General features: G+C 35.7%; 1 protein-coding gene across 4 annotated transcripts in view; it reads right to left on the bottom strand.

The window, feature by feature from the left end:
- LOC129719178 (endoribonuclease Dcr-1) overlaps nucleotides 1-26,698 on the bottom strand; it is a 154,240-nt gene that overhangs the window by 40,425 nt on the left and 87,117 nt on the right. For 2 of the 4 annotated variants that reach the window (XM_055670666.1, XM_055670665.1), the window contains 6 exons: nucleotides 6,610-7,814; nucleotides 6,426-6,539; nucleotides 5,577-6,356; nucleotides 5,360-5,494; nucleotides 4,091-4,197; nucleotides 3,836-4,032 (listed from right to left, as the gene is read on the bottom strand). In XM_055670666.1, the coding sequence (XP_055526641.1) occupies nucleotides 3,864-4,032; nucleotides 4,091-4,197; nucleotides 5,360-5,494; nucleotides 5,577-6,356; nucleotides 6,426-6,539; nucleotides 6,610-7,814 (2,510 nt within the window). In that variant the 3' untranslated portion in view covers nucleotides 3,836-3,863. Of the gene's footprint in view, nucleotides 1-3,835; nucleotides 4,033-4,090; nucleotides 4,198-5,359; nucleotides 5,495-5,576; nucleotides 6,375-6,425; nucleotides 6,540-6,609; nucleotides 7,815-26,698 lie in introns of those variants that run through there. The other 2 variants (XM_055670667.1, XM_055670669.1) reach the window with 2 other exon arrangements.

Below are 26,698 nucleotides of genomic sequence, written 5' to 3'. Positions count from 1 at the left end.
CGATTTTAGAACATAATCGGATCGCCTCAAATGAGCACGTTGCTTATGCAATTCCGCGCAATTCAAGAGTTCCGCCGCAAAATATTTCTCTTTCGTCAACCATGAGGGTCAATCGCAGACATAAATAGGAGTAGGAAGATCAGATTCCAATCACTCGAAAGCAGTTAGCTGTCAGGCAGGCGATTTCAAAAGACCTTCCAAGATTTTCCGGAAATCCCGAAGAATGGCCACTATTTCTCTTCACTTTTAATAGTACTTCGACTATGTGTGGATTCACCAATGAGGAAAATGTTGTGCGGCTTCAACGTAGCTTGAGGGGCAGAGCATACGAAGCTGTCAGTAGCAGGCTATTGCACGCATCTAATGTCAACGGAATTATGACAACGCTTAAGATGCTGTTCGGCCAGCCACCAGTGTCGGAAACTTTTGTGCAACAGTGGATGCGTGTGGGGTTGAAGAATATTTTTATAATATTACCTTTCTTCACCAACTAGTTAGTAAGCTAATAAATAAATAAAACTAAAAAATAAAATAAAAATAATAATAATAAAACTAAATAATAAAACTAATAATAAATAATAAAAAAGTAATAAAACTAAATACTGGCGGGGTCTGTAGGTCTTAATCGAGGTTTATATTAACCCTAACGTCCATCCATTGCACTCATAGATATAATGTAGCATTACTAACCCTTCCCACTTCTCTCACAACAACTACTACATGTATTACTCTCATAATTATTATTTTTCTATATATAAATATATATATATATATATATATATATATATATATATATATATATATATATATATATATATATATATATATATATATATATATATATATATATATATATATATATATATATATATATATACATGTGTGGTGTATGCATTCGGTTTATTCGCGTTGAAAGAGATTTCGAAGGCTGTTCGCACCTACGTGAACTCTCGTATGTAATTGTCAAAATGTGCGTGAAGACAAAAGCAAAAATATTTCCTTCTTTCTTTTTCGCACGCAGAAACCAAACAAATATCAGCAACACCGTCAACGCGAATATGTATGTGTTTGTACCCGTATGTTTTTTTTCTCATTTAGGTGTCTTAACTGCGCGAATTTATTTGTTCCCAGTGTCAATCCCAGTTGCAGTCTAATCGCAATTTCTTTATTCCACCCAGCTCACGTGCTGCCCAAAGCGCACCGTAAATTCGTCAGTTTCAATCCACCGCCGCACGTTCTTAGTTCATAAACAATTATCTGGCATCTCTCTCTTACTCGCATCGTAAATCGTGATGCCGTTTTTTCATTCTTGGGTAGATTTGCACTGACCCAGTGGAATAAAAATTCCGCTATAACTGCTGTCAGAACGATTCTTTTTCGCTTTGATTCGACCCATTATTGCGCAGTGGGCACTCTAAAATAGATAGTTGCGCAGCGTATTTTGAGTCAGTTTTGGCACACCAATACATGAGCTTTGAATGTAGACAACTGCCTAGCATCTCTTTCATCATTACGTCTTGAGTCGCAGTGTCGTTTCATTATTCCAGGTGTTGGCACTGACCCAGTGGAGTGGATAAATTCGCTATCAGTTATACGTTTTTGGTAGGATAAATTTCATTGGGTGGTGGTATATGTCGGCGGTCTGAATGTGGATGTAAGTGACAGTACTTTTCGGCTTTGTCGTTAACCACTCCCATTTTTTTTATTTGCGGTTGCGAGACAAAATATTTAGGAGATCAACAAGAACAACCAAAAGAACCATGGTAAGCAAAGCAGTAATGTGGACGGACTTGCATGGGACATGTCGAAAGGTGCGACCGAGGATAGAATGAGAGGACGGCATGAATGAGAGCAACAGACGCAACGACCAGTGACACAAATAAGACTGCCGACATTAGTATCGACGCAATGAGGCCTTGGAACACCAAAGGTACTGGGGGTAAGCCCGGCCCCCTAAGGAAAATGATTCTTTAGTAGCACTTGATGGCGAATATTTTTATATTTCTTTCACAGACTCATTGCCCCGATTCTTTTCTACAAGATATGAAGGTTTTCAGTACTTTCAAACTGTTATTTTACAAGGAATAATGAAGTTTTAAAACTAAGATAAAAACGACGTTTGGCGATCAGTGCGGGTGAAACCGGCACCCCTTGGGGGTAACACCGGCACCTAAGTTTGTTCATGAATTAACTCGAATCAACTGAACCAATTTGAATTCGGAAACCGCCGAATGAGAGATCTTACATTTCTGTATGTTACTGTTGAATTTGGTTGTTGTCGGTTAGCTGGTTCTGGGCAGATTGCCGGAACAAGTTCCGGTGAACATTATGTATAAACAATGAAAGAATTTGATACTCGGCAAGCCTATCATGTGACACTTTAAATTGTATTATTAACTAGTTTCATTGAAGCCAGGATCAAACTGACCACACCGGAGCATATTTCAAATACCACCGGGAAAGCCGTCAGTTTGGTGACTTGATTCAGTACATTTGGCACCTCTTTTAACCCTTGGAATCATTCATAAATCACAGATGAGCTTGAGTGCATGGTTCCAAGTCGAATAATTAATTTATTTAATCAGCGAGACATCGGTAATAGATGAGGAATATGTGTCAGTAACATCCAACTAGCCTCAGACCATGTCGGGCTTACCCCACTCACTGGGTGACGGTGTTACCCCGACAGCACACATTTTTTTTAAAAGAGTATTTCTACAAATTTACCGCTTCAATTTACCTCAGATCGAATTCCTGTGATGCTAACAATACAGGCAATAAATTGTAGAGCAAAGAAAATTTTTTTTAGTCTTTTCAAATGAATAAAAGCTTAAGTTCCACTCACGAAAAATTACATCCTTTTACGCATCAGCTGCAGTAGCGTATGTTTTGTCTATTATTTTGACGTTTGACGTTTCACGGTGGCTTCGATCAGAGTCTATGTTTAAGAGTCCCGCAAAGATGAAACCAAAGGAACCAAATCAGTGTCAAACGAGGGTACCAATCGAGCAATGTAAATAAACAAGGTGATAATGTTAGGAGTGGATGAAAAGTGTTGTAATTGAGCGTAATAAAGAATATGTGTTTTTCCGAAGTTTTACTTACACATTTTAATCCAACATTAAACCTGTACACTGGTTCACTTAAATTTAACAAAACATCACCGGTGTAATCTTTCAAAACTGTGTACCTAGTGAAGAATTTCAAAAAATGATATTCGCTTATGCATGGTGAAAAACAGAACTGTATAGTTCTTGGCAACAAACGGCACAAAAACTGTGTTGCCGAAACGATAGATTTTCTCTTCGCGCGACTCTATATACCATAGACTCTGGCTTCGATGTGTCTTAAAATGTCTAAAATATTAAATACCAACACTTCACATATTCCAAAACACAGTTAATTAGCGTTTTTTAGTAAAATCCTAGGGGTGACGGTCTTACCCTCAGTGCCGGGCTTACCCCCAGTACCCCTACGTTCTCCATTTACAACATATAATTGCCGTTGAAACCTTCAGTCCAGAGTGAATTCGCTCACCTGTGCTCCGTCGGTTGCTATTGACCAGTTCGTCAGGTAGGATTGCTCCTGGAGGTTTTGACATTTTTACCTGGGCCTAGTGCAGAAGTAATTCGCCTCCGGCGACCAGCTAGACAACCCACCCGAAGAAGAAGAACTCCAGGTTCCTCAAATAATTAAATCCTTTTTTGTAACTAAAATTTCAATTTTGAAATTCAATCCTTTTTGTAATTAAAATTTAGTGTTCATTTAGAAATATTCGCGAGTGCTAATTTTAATGACATTCGGTACGCTGGATCAGATTTAATATACTGGACAGTCTCAATGAATTGTTTTATTGTAATTGATTAGCGACGTTTGTTTATCAAACCCATTTTTTTTAATTGTCGTAAAGCACATTTTGCTGCGGTACACTTGGCAATACGGTAATTGCGGCCAATGCCGCGGAATGTTCCTTTTCCAAATACTTCAACCGTTACTCGAACTCTACGTCCATCTGCCAATTTTTCTGGTTTACTAAAAAGAAAGAGTGTTCTTTTTAGCATACTCGTAGATTACAAAGTTACTGCTGTACCCAAATTTGGCGGTTTCAGGCTCAAGTTCCAGTAGTTCTCTTATTGGTGACTTGGGAACTGAATTGCTGAATTGTTCAATTTCCGGTCCCATCATACTTCGATAAACCTATACAAAAGGGCAATTGAATAAAAAATATTTAATAGGAGAGAGCATTTTCAACAAAACGCAGAAACGTCATTTTCTATCTTTGAATCTCACAACCGTGATTTAAACTTTGTAAATGTGTTGGTTACTTTTTCCAGTTACCATGTTTTTTCCTCGGAAGAGCATGTTGAAATAATAAATACTAAAACAATTAATATCAAAACTACTCAACCGATTCAAATTACATGAAAGACAAAGTTGGCTAATTTAATGCTTTCAGCTTTGGAATAGGGTCAGAATTCATGAAACGGATTACTAAAAATTTTTTAAAAATAATTGTTAAGTTGAAGTTGAAGTTGATTTTCCAATTTTTAGGGAACTTGAGTAAGTTTTCAAGTTGTTATTTTTGGTATTGGACATATTATAATATAATATAATATAATATAATATAATATAATATAATATAATATAATATAATATAATATAATATAATATAATATAATATAATATAATATAATATTTCTAAACCAAAGTCGAATCACCCTCTACTATTGTGTTCCCGTATCTCAGCATGCCAACGATGAACTGCACACACTGCCCGGTGGGAGTTTATTTTTTATAACTGAGAGAGTGATCTCTTCACGCACACAGTGTATAATGACTTATTATATCTACAGCGGCGCAAGCGATGAGACACCTCAGTCGGTGGCTAGACTCCGAACGCGTATCACGGAAGAGCTCCGTTGGCTAGATTTACTTTACGAACTAATTTCATTTTTGTCATATGACTTACATTTTAAGTTTTAGTAAAGCGGGCAATGTATGCAGTTCGCGAGGATGCGAAAATGAACGCAGTGCAGTTCATCGTTGGCATGCTGAGATACGGAAACACAATAGTAGAGGATGATTCGACTTTGGTTTAGAACTATTTATACCTTTCCCAGTAGTGTAATTGGCCATAATATAATATAATATAATATAATATAATATAATATAATATAATATAATATAATATAATATAATATAATATAATATAATATAATATAATATAATATAATATAATATAATATAATATAATATAATATAATATAATATAATATAATATAATATAATATAATATAACATAATAGAATAAAATACTATTTTATATTACATAATAAAATATAAAATAAATAAATATAACCTTCCAAACTGCATCCAGCGACATACTCGAGTCCAGAAAAATTGCACCTGCAACAGATTCAAACACATCACCCAAAGCTTTTGGCACCTCAACGTCTTCTGCTTCGTCACACTCATCTTCTAGTATAAGATAATACTGTGAATGAAGGATAAAGTTATCAAGGACGTATTCGCGGAGAAAGTATAAAATAGAGCGAGCACAAGTTTACGAAGAATACCTCTTCACTGATGCTGTGGCCGTTTTCTTGTTGGATCCTTACAAAGCGATCAATTACTTCATTTAACCCGGGCGAAAGATGTCTAAAGTATTTATGAAATTCGTGTCGTACAGCTAGCGACGCGAAAATTGTGTTGTTGACTAGAGCAGAACGTAAATCTGTTAACGCCCCTGGCGAATGCTGTCTTGGATCTTCATATAAATGGCGTGTAATGAGATAATCCAAAACAGCATCTCCAAGAAACTCTAGCCGCTGATAGCAATCAGTCAACCGGTTTGGGCAGTAAGAAGCATGGGTCATAGCCTGCAACAAATAGGATCGGTCTTTGAAGTGGTATCCCAATGAATCCTCAAAGGCATTATAGCCATTAAGTAGGTGTTCCAAAGTTGCTTCTGGATTCATGGCATATTTTAACAGTGGTGACCGAGGAGGAGTCCAGAAGCCGTATACAGTTTGTAGTATTTTTCCATCTTTTTCGTAGTGAGGAGAACTTCCAGGAATGCGATTCTGATCCACTTCAAACAGTATTTCTTGAACCGGTAGCACTCTTATTCCGAGCCATGCCATCAAGAGCAACGCCCCTCTTGGGCCACACTCTATCAGATAAGCACCTATCAAAGCCTCCACACAGTCAGCGACGGATTTGTCTGGAATACTATGTTGGGTGACTAAGTTGTATGGGATAAAGCAAGCGAAGTAGTCTGAATTTTTTATGAATTCGTCATTACGAATTTCTAGGTGTTGGATTTCTTTCATCTGTTCGCGATCCTCACTGTCAGACTAAAAAAAAAGTAATAACTGTGTTAGCAATTATTTATTGATTAATCCTTGAAAAACTAGCACACTCACATCGTCAAGAAGTCCAAGAGACTGGGCACGTTCTTTCACTAGCTTACAAATCTCTTCGCTTGAAAGTTGCTTTATATCTGGTAAGTCTGCTAAATTCCAATGGCAAGCGGGTATCTAATCAGCAAGTAATTAAAATAAGTTTAAAGCACCAATTTCGCTACCAAGCAAATATAATGTAACTTACCTTAGCATCGATAAGGGCCTGCTCAAGCTCTTTTGGCACATAATAGCAAGGCGGTAACCAATTATCATGAGGCTCAAATTTCGTGGCAATCATACTCTCTCCAAGAACTTTTCGTCTTCCTAGCCTATACAAATTCAAGTTCGACACTTGCTTTGATCGTAAGTGACTTAATTTTCCTTCATGTACGTTTTCATAAGTGCAGTATAAATAGGTAGTGATCGCATATTTTAAAAAAGAATCTCCAATAGTTTCAAGGCGCTCCAGGTTTATACCATCATTGGCGTTAGACATTGTTAATGCTTGTAGAATTATGCTGGGACTTGGTCCTGGGTGATTGTTCAAGTCAGGCTGATAATCAAAGCTGAATTCATTCGTTTTGACATCACAAATGTTTGAAGTCTGTATAAAAGATGTGGATTTACCAAAAGACTGATTGTATTCGTTACTGATTTCCGGAGGTTTTTTGTCCTTTACAAAAGGGTTAGTAACGTTCAACACAATTTTCTTGAGACCTTTTTCGTCCACAGTAACCACATTATCATCATTGAAAGTGTCAAATAAATCACCAGTTCCGAGTATGGTATATTCTTCAGGGAAGTACTGCCTATTGATCTCGTAAAATCCATCGAGATTCATGATTTGTGATCCATCGCTTGCTACTGATATGTAAAGATTTACTTGTTCCTTCGGCGCATATGGAAATAAATTATAAATATGGCTCGAACTATTCGATACTGTACTACTATTATTTTTCTGTAAAATTTTTGCAGAAAGTGGTTCATCAAACTTGACCAGTGTGCCAGAATTCTTAATTTGCTCTTTGAATTCATTAGTAGATTTTTCGAATTGATGAACATGATATTGAAGTCTAGTCTCCAATGTTTCAATACTAGTGCAATCGAAACCACTGGTAACATTCTTAGAATTCTGATATTGTTGCTCATTTAAATTTGTACTTTTGATGATATCCATCTGCTTCTGACGTTTGATTATATCATGTTCAGTTTCAATTGCTTCCGCTAAATTATCAGATTTAAATTCAATTTTAAGGCCACAGTTTTGTTCCTCATCACTCTCAGTACTAGCACTGTCAAATCCGTCATCCGTTACAAACGATCCTTCTGAATCACTGTAATACCGGATGTCATTTGATTGTTCCTTCACGGTGACCTCCCAGGATGTAGGAGAACCATACCGTATATTAGCTATGGAAAACGAGAATTGAACAAATTGAATATATGCAAGCAAGGTGTGTTAAATATAAAAGATGTTTGTATCCTCTAATGACCCCTGGGTGAAAGTAAAACCTTGAGGGTGTTTAATTGCAGAATCACTAGAAGCAAAACTTGATGGCGTACGAGAAATAATTACGAACAGTTTGAACTGAAATAAGTCAAGGAACATTAACACAAACCAAATTACCGGCAGTAGCCGTCAGAAGTCAAAAAATTGTAAAGTAAATAAAAGCAATAGAGAACAGAAAAAAACGGTTAATGATTGATTTATTTAAAAAAAAAAACAGAAACCAGAAAAATAATGATAATTCATCAAAAATGTCAAAAGGTATCATATGAAGAATATAAACAAGGAGTAACAGAATGGAGCAATATTTTCAAACAATCAAAAAATAATAACCTGTACGCAAAAGTATCACCGCAGACAAACGTCCAAACTGAGTTCCAAACTTGTGTAAAGTTTTTTGTAGTAGCAATTCGTAACCAGATAGCGCTACCAGTGACGCCAGCCTCGTACACCAGCGAAAATGTATTGTAGCGATAAGGTCACCAGGCGGCACTAGTGTACAAGTGATTTATAACGCAATTCTATTTGAAAATTTACACAGAATTTTCGATCAATGTTGTTCTTGCTTGGACGTCTGTCTGTGGTATCACTCCTTTGTTCCGATTTCAGCAAATAATATGCAAGCGTAGCTATTTTCAAATGAGGATTAATCACTCATGATGTATATAAAGTATAAAGTAAAGTTAGTATTCATTAGAATGGCCATATTTTATATGGCCGTTTTTGAAACTATCGATCTTAATGAGCGCCGGGCTGAAAAAGTTTCCTTTTGACCTTTACAATAAGCCACGAAAATTTGAAGTTCATCGGAGTTTATTCAATGGACCCACAAAGTGCTTATGTTTGAGAAATCGATTTACATGAAAATTGTACGGAGTTTTTTTTTCTTTTTTTAACATATATCTCTCGATAAACTTATTCAAATGCACTTGTATTTTTATGAAACAGTAATATTATCACCCTATAATTTAAGTTTAAAAAAATTTATAACTTTTGGTGTTTGTTAAAAAGTTCGTATATTGAATGAGGTGTATTGTATTTTTTCGGTATAAATCAACATGCAATATAAACTGAAATTCGTCTTAATTATGTGTTGAAACACGGTTAGAATTTTTCATAAGTTTAACATTAGGTGTTGAAACCAAAAAAAAATGACCGGCTTCCAACCACCATTTTGAATTTTCAAAGGCACAAGACTCGGTAACAGTTAATGCGTCACCTGTGAAAACGCTATTTCATGTTTGCTGCGGTGAAGCAAATATTTTTGTTTTATCTATTTCCGAGTCTTGTGCTTCTGAAAATTCGCAGTGGTGATTCTAATTGGCTGTTTACCGTTTCACCCTAAGGACCATTCGCTTTTAATCGCCTGATCATTTTTTGTTTAATTTCAAACGAGATATCACCCAATGGAGACGACTTTTTCGAACAGCAAGGGACACTTCGGCCTGGAGCTGACTGGTAAGGTATCAGCCAATCCAACTTATTCTGGGCATAAATACCACAAGCGATTCTTCATCTTTTCAGTTACAGCGTCTGAGACGACTATCAATTTCGGCATAAGCGAAAGAATCACGTAGAGAATTCATAACTTGAATAATACATTAGACAGCACTCGTACATCCGGAAAACACCTGAATGTGAAGTTTGATTACCAACAGGGACATGTCTTGAATGCAATTTATGGTCAATGAATGGTGAGTGAGTTGTTTGGCTGTGAATGAGTTGATTTCGTTTGATGCTCTTGTAAAACGGTTAAAGAAAAGTGTTTAAGGTCTTCTTCCGAAATATTTCAAACCACTAGCGTATTATCAAATATCTTTAAATAACAATATAGTTCACTCTCGAATTTCCCATATATTCCCGTGAAGACAGACAGGGAACACCCCCTCTTGTGGTGAAAAAGGTAACTAAACTCATTGCACAGTGGTACAATAAGGCAATTTAGGACATAAGCTTTTCGTTGCGATTTTGGTTTGCGGTTTAAAGCCATAGTTTTTGTAAAAAGTTGTTTCTTATACATAGTCCTCTATTTATGTGCGAATGAAAATTAGGGTGGTCCTAAAATCAACGAAATAAAAACAAACTAACTTGTTTTTATTTGCATAAATAATTGTAAACATTCTTTGGCAAACTTGTAGACCAACTAATTCTAAGTAACTTTGTAAACAAACTTTTTTGTAGACATGAAATTTGGTTTCCAAAAACAGTCTTTTAGCTCTATATTTTCAATTCAAATTTAAAAACAAAGTTTTCTTCGGTAACTTTAATCAAAAATACGCCAATTTTGACGAAAAAACATTGTCGATACAGTAACTGTTCGCTAATTGGGTGCTGTTTAACTGGGCTGCTTTTTAACTGGGCGTTCGCTAACTGGGCTATAGCCCAGCTAAAAAGCAGATGAACGTCAAACATCAGCGTTTGGCATATTGCTGTCAGAACGAGATAGGGGCACATGAATAGTGAATTGAGATTGATTTTTTCAGTCCAATGGATTTTGGTTGTCATCACACATGCGATCCGCTAGATATTTATCTATTCGTTTCCAGGTCAAATAAATGTTTTATGAAAAGAATATGTTTCCAGGCAACGGTTAGTGCATATAAAGCACACGCAAGGCTAATAATTTATTTTTTCTCATTTTCTGTTTATCAATCAGGATTTTTAGTGTATTTGTTTAAAACATTTTCCAATTTTCGCTGAGAGTTTTGCCTAGCGCCATTACATCGAAATCCTCCTCGATATTTGACGACATTTGAAATGTCAGCCCAGTTAGCGAGCGACATTCGTTAACTGGGCTAGGCCTTCGGCTGAAGTTAACGAATGAACAGTGTATATTGTACAGATGAAGAGTTTTCACTATTTCTATTTGAAAAATAGGTTTTTTGATATATTGATGTCTCCGTTTAGGGCAAATATAAATGATATTAAAAAATTTTTAATTTTATAAAAATATTAAATAAATATTAAAATAAATTTTATAAAATTTTATGAAAAATTTTATTCTAAAACCACAAAATCGCATCGAAAAACTCATGTCCGCCTACATTGCCTTACTGTACCACTGTGCATTGTTGTTGAATTTCTGTGAGCGTGTGACATTCACACACGAAACTGAATTTACTCAATTTTAGATTTAGTTGACTCAATTTCATACTTTCACAGAAAAAAAATGTTGCAGATTTCGTGCGTATATTGTTTGTATTTAAAACTAACACCATTCCGGGAGTTAAAAATTGATAATATAATAGATGTAGCTTATCGAGGCACGAAGAAGAAATATTCAAATAATCAGGCCACGACGTGTAAATGGTAAAGTAATCCCAAGTTGCTATATACGTGGTTCCGTGTGTAACTCCACTAGCTCAGATCCATCACGGGAAGCCACTACGAAATGTGCGGCCGTCAAGCTCAAGCTCAATAGTCAGTCCACGACGAGTACAATTAAATGAATATTTCAATTACCCCGTGAAAAAGATAAAAGGAGAAACCGCACAATGGTTGTCAATAGTCGTATATGGTTGTTGTGCAACTTTTAGCTTAGATAACACTTGAATGTTCTATCAATTTAACAATTTAAGTATGGATACAAGTATGGATTTAATGTTTAGTTTTCTTCGTTTTGAAAGTATTTTTTTGTTTTTTTATTCCTCCGAATTTTTTGCTCTCAAGTTCTAAGCTTCGTATTCATCACTTGCAGCTTTGCTTTAACCAGCATATTTATGTATTTACTATCTGACCCGGCAAACTTCGTCCCACCTATTTTTGTGTTTGATTTAAAAATTTTCAACATTCCAAATTCATTGATTTCTTGCGATTTGTTTATATCGTTTGAAATTATTAGTTTTATCGGAATGACAACATCCTCGACTTTTGCCTTTAGTACATCACCTCTATTCCGAAAACACTCATATTGGGTGGTATTCAGTTATTTTCGTTGTTTTCCAGAAACTGAAAGTGGTCATCTTCGCATTCAAGATGGTGTCCAGGGTCAATGCTTGGCTTCTATACATTATTTCGATTACGGAAATATTCATATGCAGTAGTATTCTGCTGTTTCCCAGAAGTTACCATCTTACAATTCAAAATGGTGTCTGAGGTCAATTTTTAGCTCCATGCATCATTCTGGTTAAAGAAACACTCATATTGGGTGGTATTTGGTCCCTTTAGGCTATTTTCCAGAAACCGGAAGTCACCACCCTGGATTTTAAAATGGCATTTGGAGACAATTTCTGGCCCATGAGCGTCAATCTGGTTTAAGAAACACCAATAATTGGTGTTATTTAGTCATTTTCGGCAGTTTTACAGAAACCGGAAGTCACCATCTTAGAATTCAAAATGGTGTCTGTGGTCGATTCCAGCTCCTGTGTAACATTCTGGTATCGAAGCATCTCATATTGGATGGAAATCGACCGGTTGAAGAAATACCCATATTGGGTGGTATTTGGTCATTTTCGGCAGTTTCCCATTCAGCGGAAGTCGTCATTTTACAATTCATAATGTTATCTGAGGTCGATTTGTAACTTCAGTACATCATAACAATCCCGGAAATACCCATAATGAGTGTTATTTGGCCTCTTGCCACTGTTGTTTAGGAACCGGAAGTCGCCATATTGGATTTCAAAATGGCATTTGGAGACAATTTCTGGTCTCTGAGCAACATTCTGGTTAAAGAAACATCCATATTAGGTGGTATTTGATCGTTTTCGTTTCTTTTCCAATCACTGGAAGTCGCCATCTTACAATTCAAAATGTAGTCTGAGGTCGATTTGTGGCTTCAGTGCATCATAACAATCGCGGAAATACCCATATTTGGTCATTTGTCGCTATTTTGCAGAAACCGGAAGTCGCCATCTTGGATTTCAAACTGGCATTTGGAGACAATTTCTGGCCTCTGAACGTCATTCTGGTTAAAAAAATAACCCATATTAGGTGGTATTTGGTCATTTTCAGCAGTTTACCAGTCACCGGAAGTCACCATTTTACAACTCAAAATATTGTCGAAGGTCGACAAACGTACAAACCGTGGAACACCACCCATGGATTGCCTCATACATAGGCGAACTTTATTATTATAAAATATTCGGCCGAGTCCACTTCACAATAAAATGTGCATTTTTTCAGTGTAACCATTAGGGTAATATTGTTGTCAAAAGTTACTCTTTTCGCATGTCGTGTAGAACAAAATCAGAAGTGGCGCACCTAGCGGTCGAAAAGGTGACTAACGCTTCTGTCATTTTCAATTTGTCTTCATAATATCACGTAAGTGAACTATATTGGTATTTAATATATTTGGTATTATGAACTTCTTAGGCGATATTTTTGCCGTAGCTTAGATCAATTTTAAGCGCGCCCATGAACTTTGCACTTCCATCGAAACTCATGAGAATTGCTATTCGATCAACAGAATTGCTATTCGATCTACCGACCGTATTTGATAAAATCACCATCTTAGTACATTCAGATCACTAGTGCTGAACTGTTTCATAGAAAATAATAATAATAATAATAATACTAAAAATAATATTGAATCTATACAAAAAGTTCTTGATAATCTTAATAATTTTTCTTCACCAATCCGATTGTGGCGGTTCACTTCACGCAGTTGCTGCAATGAAGTACGATTAAGGATATAATCACTGAATGGCAGTTTCAAAACCTCTAACGAATATGAGAAGTCATTCATTTATTACGTAACGTACTAAGGAGAAGGGGATATTCAACGAAGAGTTCCATTGCGCGAGGCCCCATGCAAAATTGCGTTATTTAGGGGTGGGAGGTGTTCAAAATTGCTATAATTTAGCGTTACGTAATATGTGAATATCCCTAATGATATGATTTTATAATTAAAGAGCATTTCGACGCAAAATATACAACTTTTTTAAGAAACTGAGGCGAAAAACTTCAGAAAGAGATGAAAAACAACAGTTATGAGAATCTATTTTTTTTTTTAATATAAGCGTTTTGTGGGCCCATTAAATGAACTCGGATCTACTTCGAATTTTCATGGCTTATTTTTGGAGTAAAAAGGAAACTCTTTCCGCCCGGCGCTCATCGAAATCGCGCCGTTAACAAACTACTTAATCTAAAATAACTGAAATGTCTGAATCTTCTAAAATCATTAGAAAACAAATATTTTAAATAGTGTTGAAATTAGAATTTTCAAAATATTTGAAAACAAAATTACGGTGTATATTTTTTATGAGGCTCAATAATTCCCAACAACTCATTATCAGACAGTTTTTTCATACAACCAATGGTTTCTGACCTACAATACTTTGAATAAAACCTATGCCAAAATGCATACGCATTTTTAGAAAGTCTGAATCTAAAACCCAAAATTAATCCACCTAGCGCACAGTGGTCTGAACTCGAAAAATCGTGATCCTTTTAGATTTGACTGTGAAATATTGATTTTATGTACCCAGTGTTTTCAGCAAGTTTGTTTCTCATTACAAGGCCTTTCTTTTGGCGTTTTCGGTTTTTTGATCAATCCCCCTAGTAGTTAGATAAAAAAATTATTTTTTCTAATTTTCAAAATACTCGATTGCTTTCTTCAGCAAAGTTTTAGGAAAATCTATAATATAAAAAAATTGCTGAACACTGTAATCTTCTATCTGTACGTCTGGTATGACGAAATAGAGTTTTACGAGGAACAGTCCTCAAAATTAGTTTTTTGTCCATAACTTTTTCTGTAATAGTCGAAACAATTCAAGATGTTCTAAGATTTCGTTCATTCTGCTAAACCTCGCATTTTTGTAGACTATATTGGTTTGATATTTTCATTTGTTCTAAAGATATTTCTAGTTTTTTGCTGAAAATAGCCATATTTTGAGTCCATATTTCTCCGAAGGTTGCAGATAGTAGCAAACCAGACTGTATGCATTTGAAAGTTTGTCAAAAGAACTGCATTACTTATAAGAGTTCAACTGTTTCCAGTTGTATCCAACCGAGTACTGAATGAAAGGAAAACACCCCTCAAAATGAGTTTTTTGTCCATAACTTTTTCTGTAATCATCGAAACAAATCAAGATGTTCTAAGATTTTGTTCATTCTGCTAAACCTCGCATTTTTGTAGAATATATTGGTTTGATATTTTCATTTGTTGTAAGAATATTTCTAGTTTTTTGCTGAAAATAGCCATATTTTGAGTCCACATTTCTCCGAAGGTTGCAGATAGTAGCAAACCAGACTATATGCATTCGAAAGTTTGTCGAAAGAATTGCATTATTCAAACGTGTTCCACTGTTTCTAGTTGTATCCAACCGAGTACAGAATGAAAGGAAAACACCCCTCGTAACAGTCAGATTCAACAGTTATGACGTATAAAGTTGAAGTATTGAGTGAAAAAAAACTATTTTATACTTTATGTTGTCAGTTTTTAATGATTTACTCTACGTCAGATGCTTCCGATGATTCCAAATCTTCTTCTGTTTTAGTTAAATTTAACAAATATAAAGCATCAGTTGATAAACTTTGCTCAGTTTTACAAATGATGCTACGTTTGCTAGAAATAAGTGGATCCGATAGCTCCAGCAAGCGGTGAAGAATATCGGTGTTTGTAGCCACCCGCGAAATTTTACGAGAATGATGTTCACGTGTTTCCCGTATAATTTTGTTCAATGCTTCCTGTGCTTCTTCCGAGAGCTGTCCTATCGGAACCAGAAAGTCAGCAATCTGTGCACCGTGAATCAGTATTTTGTGTACTGACGCAGGTAGATAGTACCATGGATATAACTCCACTAATTTTCGCACCGTGTCGATGCAATATTTATCTAATTTTTCAGTGTTCAACTTTCTACCAGAAGCAACAGCTTGAAGGATGGCTCCACAACGCTTCAGTACATTTATATCAAGTCCTGTGGAAAAAATACAGGATTATAAATGCAAGCAAATAATTTGCAACCTTCGAAGAAATATGGACTCGAAATATGGCTATTTTCAGCAAAAAACTAGAAATATCTTCACAACAAATTAAAATATCGAACCAATATATTCTACAAAAATGCGAGGTTTAGCAGAATGAACAAAATCTTAGAACATATTGAATTGTTTCGACGATTACAGAATAAGTTATGGACAAAAAACTCATTCTGAGGGGTGTTTTCCTTTCATTCAGTACTCGGTTGGATACAACTGGAAACAGTTGAACTCTTATAAGTAATGCAGTTCTTTTGACAAACTTTCAAATGCGTACAGTCTGGTTTGCTACTATCTGCAACCTTCGGAGAAATATGGACTCAAAATATGGCTATTTTCAGCAAAAAACTAGAAATATCTTGAGAACAAATGAAAATATCAAACCAATATATTCTACAAAAATGCGAGGTTTAGCAAAATGAACGAAATCTTAGAACATCTTGAACTGTTTCGACTATTACAGAAAAAGTTATGGGCAAAAAACTAATTTTGAGGACTGTTCCTCGTAAAACTCTATTTCGTCATATCAGATCTTTTTCTTATAGATTTTTCTACAACTTTGCTAAAGAAAGCAATCGAGTATTTTAAAAATTAGAAAAAATAATTTTTTCATCTAACTACTAGGGGGATTGATCAAAAAACCAAAAACGCCAAAAGAAAAGCCTTGTAATATGAAACAAACTTGCTGAAGACACTTAATTATGCTGAAGACACTTAATATTTCACAGTCAAATCTAAAACGATCACGATTTTTCGAGTTTAGACCACTGTGTAGCGGTGAGACCCAGCCTTTCTCTTTCGAAGTTATTATTTGTTTAAATAGATTTAAATGAATCTTCAATTAGGAAAAAATACACCTTTGTAATTACTGCTGGATTTATTTTTCACTCCAAATAACGAATTTCTGGTAGCCAAAAGCATAACTATACCGAACATTTTGGAAGTAACATGGAATAAATATGTTTTAAATATATGATGCGATTTTTCTTTGTTCCTGGTATAATCAAAACGTCGCTGTACTCACATATAGGCCGGACGCGATTATATATCATTTTAGATTAAACATTTTTAGTAGGAAAATTTTCCTTGATGAACAACAGCCTAGAAAGACCAAATATCATTCAATATGAGAATTTGTGGAATAGTATGATACCCAGAGGCCAAAAATCAACTTCAGACGCCATTTTAAATTTTTGTATAGTAGCTTCCAGTTTAATTACCCAATGTGAGTTTTTCAGGAAGGGAAGGGAATCAACTCCATACTTTATTTTTAAATCCTATTTTGCGACTCATGGTTTCTGGGAAACAACCTTGAATTGTCAAATTCAATCCAATAAAGGTATATTTACTGAAATGGCAACCAAACCTTTCATTTGACACTGACATTGTTGACATTAGTCCAGCCATCTTTGGAAAAACGAATGAATTTGAAAAGTCATCGGAACATATTTCTTTTCACAACTTTTGAACCACATACCTAATCATTATAAAATTCTTTAGTTAATCCTTAACTAGCCTGTTAATTTCATACCAATATTGTTTTAATTGGGCTTCAAATGGTGAGTCGACAACTTGGAAGGAGCGTCAAACTTAGCTCCGGTCCTCACAAGTTCCTATGTTACGTCTTCACGAGTCATATGATACAATAGACTACCAGTTAAAACATGGACACAACTGGTTGGCGTTGTCTGGGCATGAAGAAATAAACAACGAGCATTGACACACCCCTGATATACAGTGAAGCAGCGGCGAATCCAGAATGTTCGGGCTATACCAACATGATGAAGATAAAATACATTTCCGTTGATATACTTTGTTCGTATTTCATTCTGTTATAAGTTCATTAGAAATACAGTGTTATTTTTCCTTCGAGTAAAAGCGTGTTTCAATCTGTGCTATGATTTAACAGGTTATGTGCCCAGCCAGATAAGTTCGTATTATTTATTAAATTGGTGTTTACAATATAAATAACATAGTATGAGAAGACTATTTTTGCTCAGACTAGTGTGATATTATTACGAGAAGAAATCAACATGGCGGATGCAAAGTTTATTGTGGTAAAATTGGGGGACGCCAATTATGCAACATGGAAGTTCCGCATGGAGTTGATATTAATTAAAGAGGAGTTATTTGAAATGATATCTTGCCGAAAACCAGAACAACCAGATGCTTCGTGGTTGGCAAAAGACGCAAAGGCTCGGGCACATTTATAAAATAAAAAATACTGATCACTTTGTATTTTCCTCAAAAATAACTGATGTCGGTTAAAGTTTTTACCGACTTACCGTTATACAAAAGGCACTTGACGAGCTCAGCAAAAAACATTGCTGACCTTTTCTGTAAACTAAAGTATGTTCTGCACTTTCATAAAGTTCAGTAAATATTTGACGATCTGTCAGCACCTACCTTGGTGTTGCTGAAAACCCTTCAATTGATTAACTGAACTCTTGATGTTTGATACTATACTGTTCGGCAATTTTTCTGCATCTGTCAAAACGAAACACCAAAGGCCGTCATTTTGCAAATATTCAAAGAGTTTCGAAGTTGAGTTTTTAAAGTGTTTCGCGTGTGATTTTCAAAAAAAATGGATATCGTACTTTCAAATCTACAAGAAAACGACGTGGAAGTACACGATCTATTCAGTAAGTTGTTATTTATCAAATATGTACGTATTTGTGTATTTTAGTTGAATGTTTCATATCATGGCACATCCGCAACAATGATTTCACCCAAGATTCTATCTATTACGATTCAGATAATGCAAATCATTTCAGTCAGCATATGGAAATTTTTCCACCACAGGAGAGCAGTTGACTAGAAACCTGCAATAAAAGCCTATATTCATCATAACATTAAACTTATCAAGTTTTTACTTATTACTAAGTTTTATAATCGATCCAAACAATCCGAAATACCTTTATAAAATTATTCAACGGTTGTAATAGCAGCGTTCACAATGGTCGTATTTATTTTTCTCTTTTCGCTGTACGTTTACAGAACACTCGGTAATTTTTGACGAATCGTCAGCTTTGTAAATTTACAAAACGCTCGGTTTTTTTTTTTTTTTTTTTTTTAAGGGCGGATTTGTTAGTAGCTTAAGTATTTATGATAAATATTAGTAAATAATGAGTACGTGTGTCCAATCACAAATGGTGACTTCTCAACACTGTTAGAAATTTGTAATTTTAATTGTTAGGATTTGTTTGCTTTCGCAATTAGGACTTATCATTCGTAGGGATTTAAACCTACTTGTCAGAAAAGGGGAAGTAAACTTACAACTAACTTAATTGCTAACTTATTGGCTATAAAGAGAGCTTATCGTAGCAATTGAGGATTGCAACGATTTTTGTCGAAAATTGTTAATAATTTTATTTGACATAGCTTCTAATGGTTCAACACCAGTAAGTCTATGTAATTCGAGTGTACCAAACCAAGGAGGACGCTTCAAAATCATTTTCAGAATTTTATTCTGAATCCTTTGGAGCGTTTTCTTCCTTGTTGAACAGCAACTTGACCAGATCGGTACAGCATAAAGCATTGCTGGTCTAAAAATTTGTTTGTAAATCAAAAGTTTGTTCTTTAAACAAAGTTTAGAATTCCTGTTAATGAGAGGATATAAACATCTCGTATATTTGATGCACTTGGCTTGTATACTCTCAATGTGCTCTTTGAAAATAAGTTTTTTATCATAAATTAGTCCCAAGTACATAACCTTGTCGGACCAACTTAAAATAACCCCATTCATCTTGACAACGTGATTATTGTTTGGCTTGAGGAAAGAAGCCCTAGGCTTATGCGGAAAAATTATCATTTGAGTTTTAGAAGCATTGGGAGAGATTTTCCACTTTTGCAAGTAGGAAGAAAAAATATCTAAACTTTCTGCAATCGACTGCATGTGACACGAAGACTTTTTCCTTTTACGGAAATGCTTGTGTCATCGCAGAACAATGACTTTGTGCATCCTGGAGGCAAATCAGGAAGATCTGAAGTGAATATGTTGTACAGGACTGGACCCAAGACTGAACCTTGAGGCACACCTGCTCTGACAGGAAATCTATCAGATTTTGAATTCTGATAGACAACCTGCAGAGTTCGATCAGTAAGATAATTTTTTAAAATTTTGATTAGGAAAATTAAAAGTTTGCAATTTCGCAATCAAACCTTTATGCCAAACACTGTCGAATGCTTTTTCTATGTCTAAAAGAGCAGCTCCAGTGGAATAACCTTCAGATTTGTTAGCTCGTATCATATTAGTAACTCTGAGCAATTGATGAGTTGTGGAATGCCCATGGCGAAATCCAAACTGTTCATTTGCAAAAATTGAATTTTCGTTGATGTGTGACATCATTCTGTTAAGAATAACTCTCTCAAACAGTTTACTTATTGAAGAAAGCAAACTGATTGGTCGATAACTTGAAACTTCAGCTGGGTTCTTATCCGGGTTTAAAATGGGAGTAATTTTTGCATTTTTCCATAATTTGGGGAAATATGCAATTTTGAAGCAGCAATTGAAAATTTTCACTAAAAAATCCATTGTGCTCTCAGGGAGATGTTTGATTAGTATATTAAAGATTCCATCGTCACCAGGTGCTTTCATATTTTTGAAATTTTTAATAATTGATTTAATCTCATTCAAGTTAGTTTCAATTATTTCTGCAGGTAAAAAATTCTGGGAAGAAATTAAATCAAATTGACGTGTGACTTCATTTTCAATTGGACTCACAAAATTCAAATTTGAGTTATGAACACTCTCAAACTGCTGAGCAAGTCTTTGAGCCTTTTGTTCATTGGATACAAGAAAACGTTCACCATCTTTTAAAACTGGAATAGGCTTTGAAGGTTTCTTAAGAATCTTCGACAGCTTCCAAAATGGTTTTGAATATGGTTTCAATTTTTCAACTTTAGTCTCAAAATTTTGATTCCTCAGAAGAGTAAATCTATGTTTAATCTCTTTCTGTAAATCTTTATAAATAGTTTTAAAAACAGGGTCACGAGAACGTTGATATTGACGTCTGCGGACATTTTTCAAACGAATTAGAAGTTGAAGATTTTCGTCAATTATTGGTGAATCAAATTTCACTTGAGCCTTTGAAACAGAATAATTCCTGGCACCAACAATTGCACATTTTAATGCTTCCAAAGCGGAATCAATATTCACTTCGTTTTGCAAATCAAGCTCATTATTGAAATTTCTCTCAATATAATTTTTGTATCTTTCCCAATTAGCTTTGTTATAATTAAAAACAGAGCTCATAGGGTTTAAAACTGATTCATGTGATAAAGAAAAAGTTATTGGAAGATGGTCAGAATCAAAGTCAGCATGTGTGATCAAATCACTACATACATGACTTTGATCTGTCAGCACCAAATCAATTGTTGAAGGGTTTCTTACAGAAGAAAAGCATGTAGGACTATTCGGAGACAAAATAGAATAGTATCCTGAAGAACAATCATTGAATAAAATTTTGCCATTGGAATTACTTTGAGAATTATTCCATGAACGATGTTTAGCGTTAAAATCGCCGATTATGAAAAATTTCGAACGATTTCTGGTGAGTTTTTGTAAATCACCTTTAAAATAATTTTTGAGCTCGCGTGTGCATTGAAATGGTAAATGTGCTGCGGCAATAAATAAAATCCCAAGTTCAGTTTGAACTTCAATTCCCAAAGTTTCAATAACTTTCGTCTCAAGATGGGGAAGAGCACGATGTTTGATTCGGCGATGAATAACAATTGCAACTCCACCGCCGGAACCCTGAATCCTATCATATCTATGAACCACGTAATTGGGATCATATTTTAATTTTATGTTAGGTTTCAAAAATGTTTCAGTAATAATTGCAATATGCACATTATTTACTGTTAAAAAATTAAAAAGCTCATTCTCATTGGCCTTCAATGAGCGAGCATTCCAATTTAATATTTTAATTGTTTTATTTAAAATCATTGCTAAATTTTAAATTAGAAACAATTTTAATAGTAAAATTTGTGCCTATTTGAATGGCTTCAAACATTGATTTTGCCTGCAACATGGCGTTCATAAGATCGAACATTGCCTGTTGCAAAAAAGAAAGTTTACCTGCCGTAATAGGCCCCAGGCAGTTGACATTAGAAAAAATATTTTCGGTAGCAATATTAGCTGGAGTGATAGGTGTACAATTATTTTCTAGCGTGTTTTGCTTACCCATATTAACGGTCATTTTCGAACTACCAACACTAGGCGGTATAATGTTCGAACTACCTGTAACCTGTGCATAAGTTAAACGGGTATGCAAAGGAGTAGGTAAACTATGCGTCACTGGTACGCTTGGAGAATTTTGTTTTGAAGTTGGTTTTAATTGAGAAATTGAATTTTGTTTCCCTTGCCTTGCCTTAACAATTGCTAAACGGACTGGGCATTGATAAAAATTTGACATATGGTTGCCGTAAAAAATTAAAAAGCTCATTCTCATTGGCCTTCAATGAGCGAGCATTCCAATTTAATATTTTAATTGTTTTATTTAAAATCATTGCTAAATTTTAAATTAGAAACAATTTTAATAGTAAAATTTGTGCCTATTTGAATGGCTTCAAACATTGATTTTGCCTGCAACATGGCGTTCATAAGATCGAACATTGCCTGTTGCAAAAAAGAAAGTTTACCTGCCGTAATAGGCCCCAGGCAGTTGACATTAGAAAAAATATTTTCGGTAGCAATATTAGCTGGAGTGATAGGTGTACAATTATTTTCTAGCGTGTTTTGCTTACCCATATTAACGGTCATTTTCGAACTACCAACACTAGGCGGTATAATGTTCGAACTACCTGTAACCTGTGCATAAGTTAAACGGGTATGCAAAGGAGTAGGTAAACTATGCGTCACTGGTACGCTTGGAGAATTTTGTTTTGAAGTTGGTTTTAATTGAGAAATTGAATTTTGTTTACCTTGCCTTGCCTTAACAATTGCTAAACGGACTGGGCATTGATAAAAATTTGACATATGGTTGCCGTTACAATTCGCACAGCGAAAATTTTTACTCTCTTTCACAGGACATGTGTCCTTTTTGTGAGAAGAGTCTCCACAATTAAGACATTTTTGGTCCATGTTACAGAATTTGGAACCATGGCCATAACGTTGGCAAGTACGGCATTGGGTGATATGCTTTTCACCTCCGCCATACTTCCTATAAGTTTCCCACTTTACACGTACATTATACAAAGCATGTGCTTTTTCAAAAAATTTTAAGTTGTTAACCTCATTGCGGTTAAAATGAATTAAATAATTAACAAGGGAAATTCCAGTTCTCTGACTGTTTTCGCCTCGTGATTTTTGTTTCATTAGAATTACTTGGGTAGGGGCTATGCCAAGTAATTCTGTTAAAGTAAGTTTGATCTCATCAACGGTTTGATCGTTGGTGAGACCTTTCAAGACAACCTTGAACGGCTCGGCGTTCTTGGTGTCATATGTAAAAAATTTGTACATCTTGTCAGTTAAATACTGAACAAGACGATCACGACCCTTTACTGAGTCGGCTAATAAGCGGCATTCACCTCTACGGCCAATTTGATAGGTAACTTTAACGTCAGAAACAAACGTTGAAAGTTCCTTTTTGAATATATTAAATTCAGAAGAAATAGTTACCACAATAGGTGGAACTTTCTCCTTTTTTAAAGATTTTATATTTTGTATAGTTTCATTATTGGTAACTTCCATTTCACCAGCTTCTTGCTCAGGCAAAATATCAAAAGGATTGTCACTACAGACACTCGATGTGTCAGAAAGAGATGCCTCTCTTTTCCTCCCCGCAGCGATGCGAGGTTTCTTTTTCCGTCCAGCCATTTCAGGTGATACGAAAAAAGTTAAAACAAATGTTAAATTCAAAAGTAGGTAGTCTTGAGAAAGACTGATGGGAAATAACTTTCAGGTAGTCTTTAAAAGACACACTGACAAAACACAAACTTTGAAGCTATAGGCAGTCAAAGACCAGTCCACAAGCAACCGAAAAAACGTCTGATCTGTAGGACAGTTCAAGACGCACTGAACAAAACGCTCGGTAGTTCGTGACGAATAGTCAGCATTGTAAATACCGACTCATGCAGCAATTTTTGATGAACACTTTGTAAATTTTTACTGAGCTATTCTATGTTTGACGTTTCAGCGAGAACGAAAAATTACCGAATGAATAACCGAACAGATTTCTGATGGCTCAGCTGTTAAGAACTCGTTAAAAAGATTGATGAGATCGGTAAAAGAAACTAAGTGTGTGGGTTGTCTTTGGACAATAGTCAACATACACATGTCATGAGGGCAGCAACTGCAGCGGAGATGTGGGCAGCTTTGAGAAGCTACCATCATCGAAGTTCTTTAGTGAATAAAATACACACACAGTTGGTTACAGTTGGCTGAGGGAGGTAGTATGCCCGACCATATTGATAGGTGGTAGAGCTTTCACAGCGGCTAGACGGTATGGGGGATTCACTGAATGACTTCTGGCAAGCGGCAATTTTGTTATCTAGTTTACCGCCGTCGTATGATGTATTGATTGTCGCTTTGGAGAGCCGGAAGGATAACGAATTGGATCTTGAGTATGTAAAAGGAAAGTTATTGGATGAATGGCGACGTCGTGAAGAAGGTGTGGTTAGTTGTGACCAAGCGTTAAAAGTGAAATTCGAGAGAAAAAATGCTGAAAGTCAAGAAAAACGTGTCACTATTGTAAGAAAGAAGGACACTTTCGAAGAGATTGTCGAAAACTAATGTATGATTGGAAGCAAAGAGAAGAGAAGGTAAAAGTTGTAAAAGAGGAAGAAGAAGACATATGCTTTACGGTTAATGCTAATAAAGTTAGCGGTGAAGTGTCATGGTGTTTTGACTCGGGAGCTACCTGTCATATGTGCGGAGACAATTCGAAACTTGAATCGTTAAGTTCAGGGACTGTAAGTATAAAATTGACTGATGGCAGTAATGTTGATTTTTGTGGATCCGGAATTGTGCGACTGGTGGCCAATGGCCATCGATGCTGATGAAAAACCAAGTAATATTACGGCTAAAAGTGTTTTGCATGTTCCGAATTTGAGTGCAAATTTCCACTCAAATTCGGAACATGCAAAACACCTTTAGCCGTTATATTACTTGGTTTTTCATCAGCATCTCTCTGTCAGCAAAATAGCTGATGAGGGCTGTGTTGTCATATTCGATAAGACGGGTTGTAAGGTGACAAAGAATGACAGGATAATAGCCATTGGTGTACGGAGTGGCGGACTCTATCAACTGAAAGAGTACCAGGTTGCTCTATTAGCTAATTCTCAGCATAAACAGAACTGCCAACATGAATGGCATCGAAAACTTGGTCATCGGGACCCAAGTGCTATCGAACGAGTTGTGCGTGAAGAGTTGGCTAGTGATATTCATGTTGTAGACTGCGGAATACGATCAGTGTGTCAAATCTGTTTGGAATCAAAAATGACTAGGATGCCGTTTACACCATCTGGAACGAAAAGTAAAGCAATACTAGATTTGGTTCATACGGATTTGTGTGGGCCAATGGAGGTACCCACTCCAAGAGGTAACAGATATGTTATGTCAATGATTGATGATTATTCCCGTTATAAAATGCTTTACTTATTGAGACAAAAAAGCTAGGCCGAGAAGAAGATCGTAGAGTATGTGGAGTTAGTTCAAAACCAGTTTGGGAAGAAACCAAAAATTATTCGAACTGATGGCGGAGGCGAATATTCTGGAAATTCGCTGCAGCATTTTCTACGAAAAAAATGGTATCATTTTACAACAGACAGTTCCTTACAGCCCCCAGCAAAATGGAATAGCTGAACGCAAAAATCGCAGTTTAACGGAAATAATGCGGTGTTTGCTTGCAGAGGCTAGAATAAATAAACGATATTGGGGTGAAGCGATAATGACTGCGAATTTTTTTACAAAATCGCCTACCAACGGCATCAACGAGTAAAACACCATACGAAATATGGATAGGTAAGCGACCTTTTGTCATTATCATTGTTAAGTGTATAGCCCGTGCTTTCCGCTAAGTCAGCATATCTAGGGACTAACCCCCTGGCCTATACACCTATTGTAATCCTTCCCGTTGCACGTGTCGGCATGTGCGATACTCTAGACTCACATGGGTGGTCGTATCCGGTTCCTCCCCTGGGTAGGCGCAATGTCCGGCCAGGTTCTGGTACATTAACTTACTAACCCGATTCCCATTTTGTTTCATTCAAAGATGTTAAAGATAAGCACCTTCATTCTTGTTTACGTTCGTATCCAACATTCGTACGAATGTATGGATTCGAATGAGTTCGAAAATGCCATTCTTGTTTACGTACAAAGGCCATACGAATCCATTCGTATCGCATACGAATGCGATACGTATACGAAAAAGGTGGATGTCTATGCAAAAATGGTTGATGTCTAGACTTAAGGGTTAGAAAAGGTTTAAACGTCAGGTGAGAAATGTCAAGTGTGTCAAGCCGATTGAGCGAGGTTCCTGACGGCAAACAGTTTTTTTACTGAATGAAAATGAAATATGTTTTTATTATAATTTGCATAATAAAATGGTCTTTTTTGAGAAACATTTATAGTAAACGTATGCCTACAACACAAGATAATCGCGGTTACTTAAAATTTTCCTTTTATAAATAAAATTTGTTTGGCGAAATATGTAATTGGAACCAAATTTACAAACTCCGATGCAAAAACATAAGAGCGTCATGGGCCTGCATGATGCAATAAAACTTGACTGTTTACATTTTGTAATCACCTTGAAAATTATTTTGTAAGAAGTATTTTCGCGTTTTTTAAATATTTCTAGTAAGCAGACGTGTGGTGGTCGAGTGCAAATCGACGAACATGGATTATGATGCGGTAGAAGTAATTCAA

The sequence above is a fragment of the Wyeomyia smithii genome, chromosome 1 (assembly GCF_029784165.1).
Source record: "Wyeomyia smithii strain HCP4-BCI-WySm-NY-G18 chromosome 1, ASM2978416v1, whole genome shotgun sequence".
Classification (NCBI taxonomy): Eukaryota; Metazoa; Arthropoda; class Insecta; order Diptera; family Culicidae; genus Wyeomyia; species Wyeomyia smithii.
This window is presented reverse-complemented; position numbering and strand designations above follow the sequence as displayed.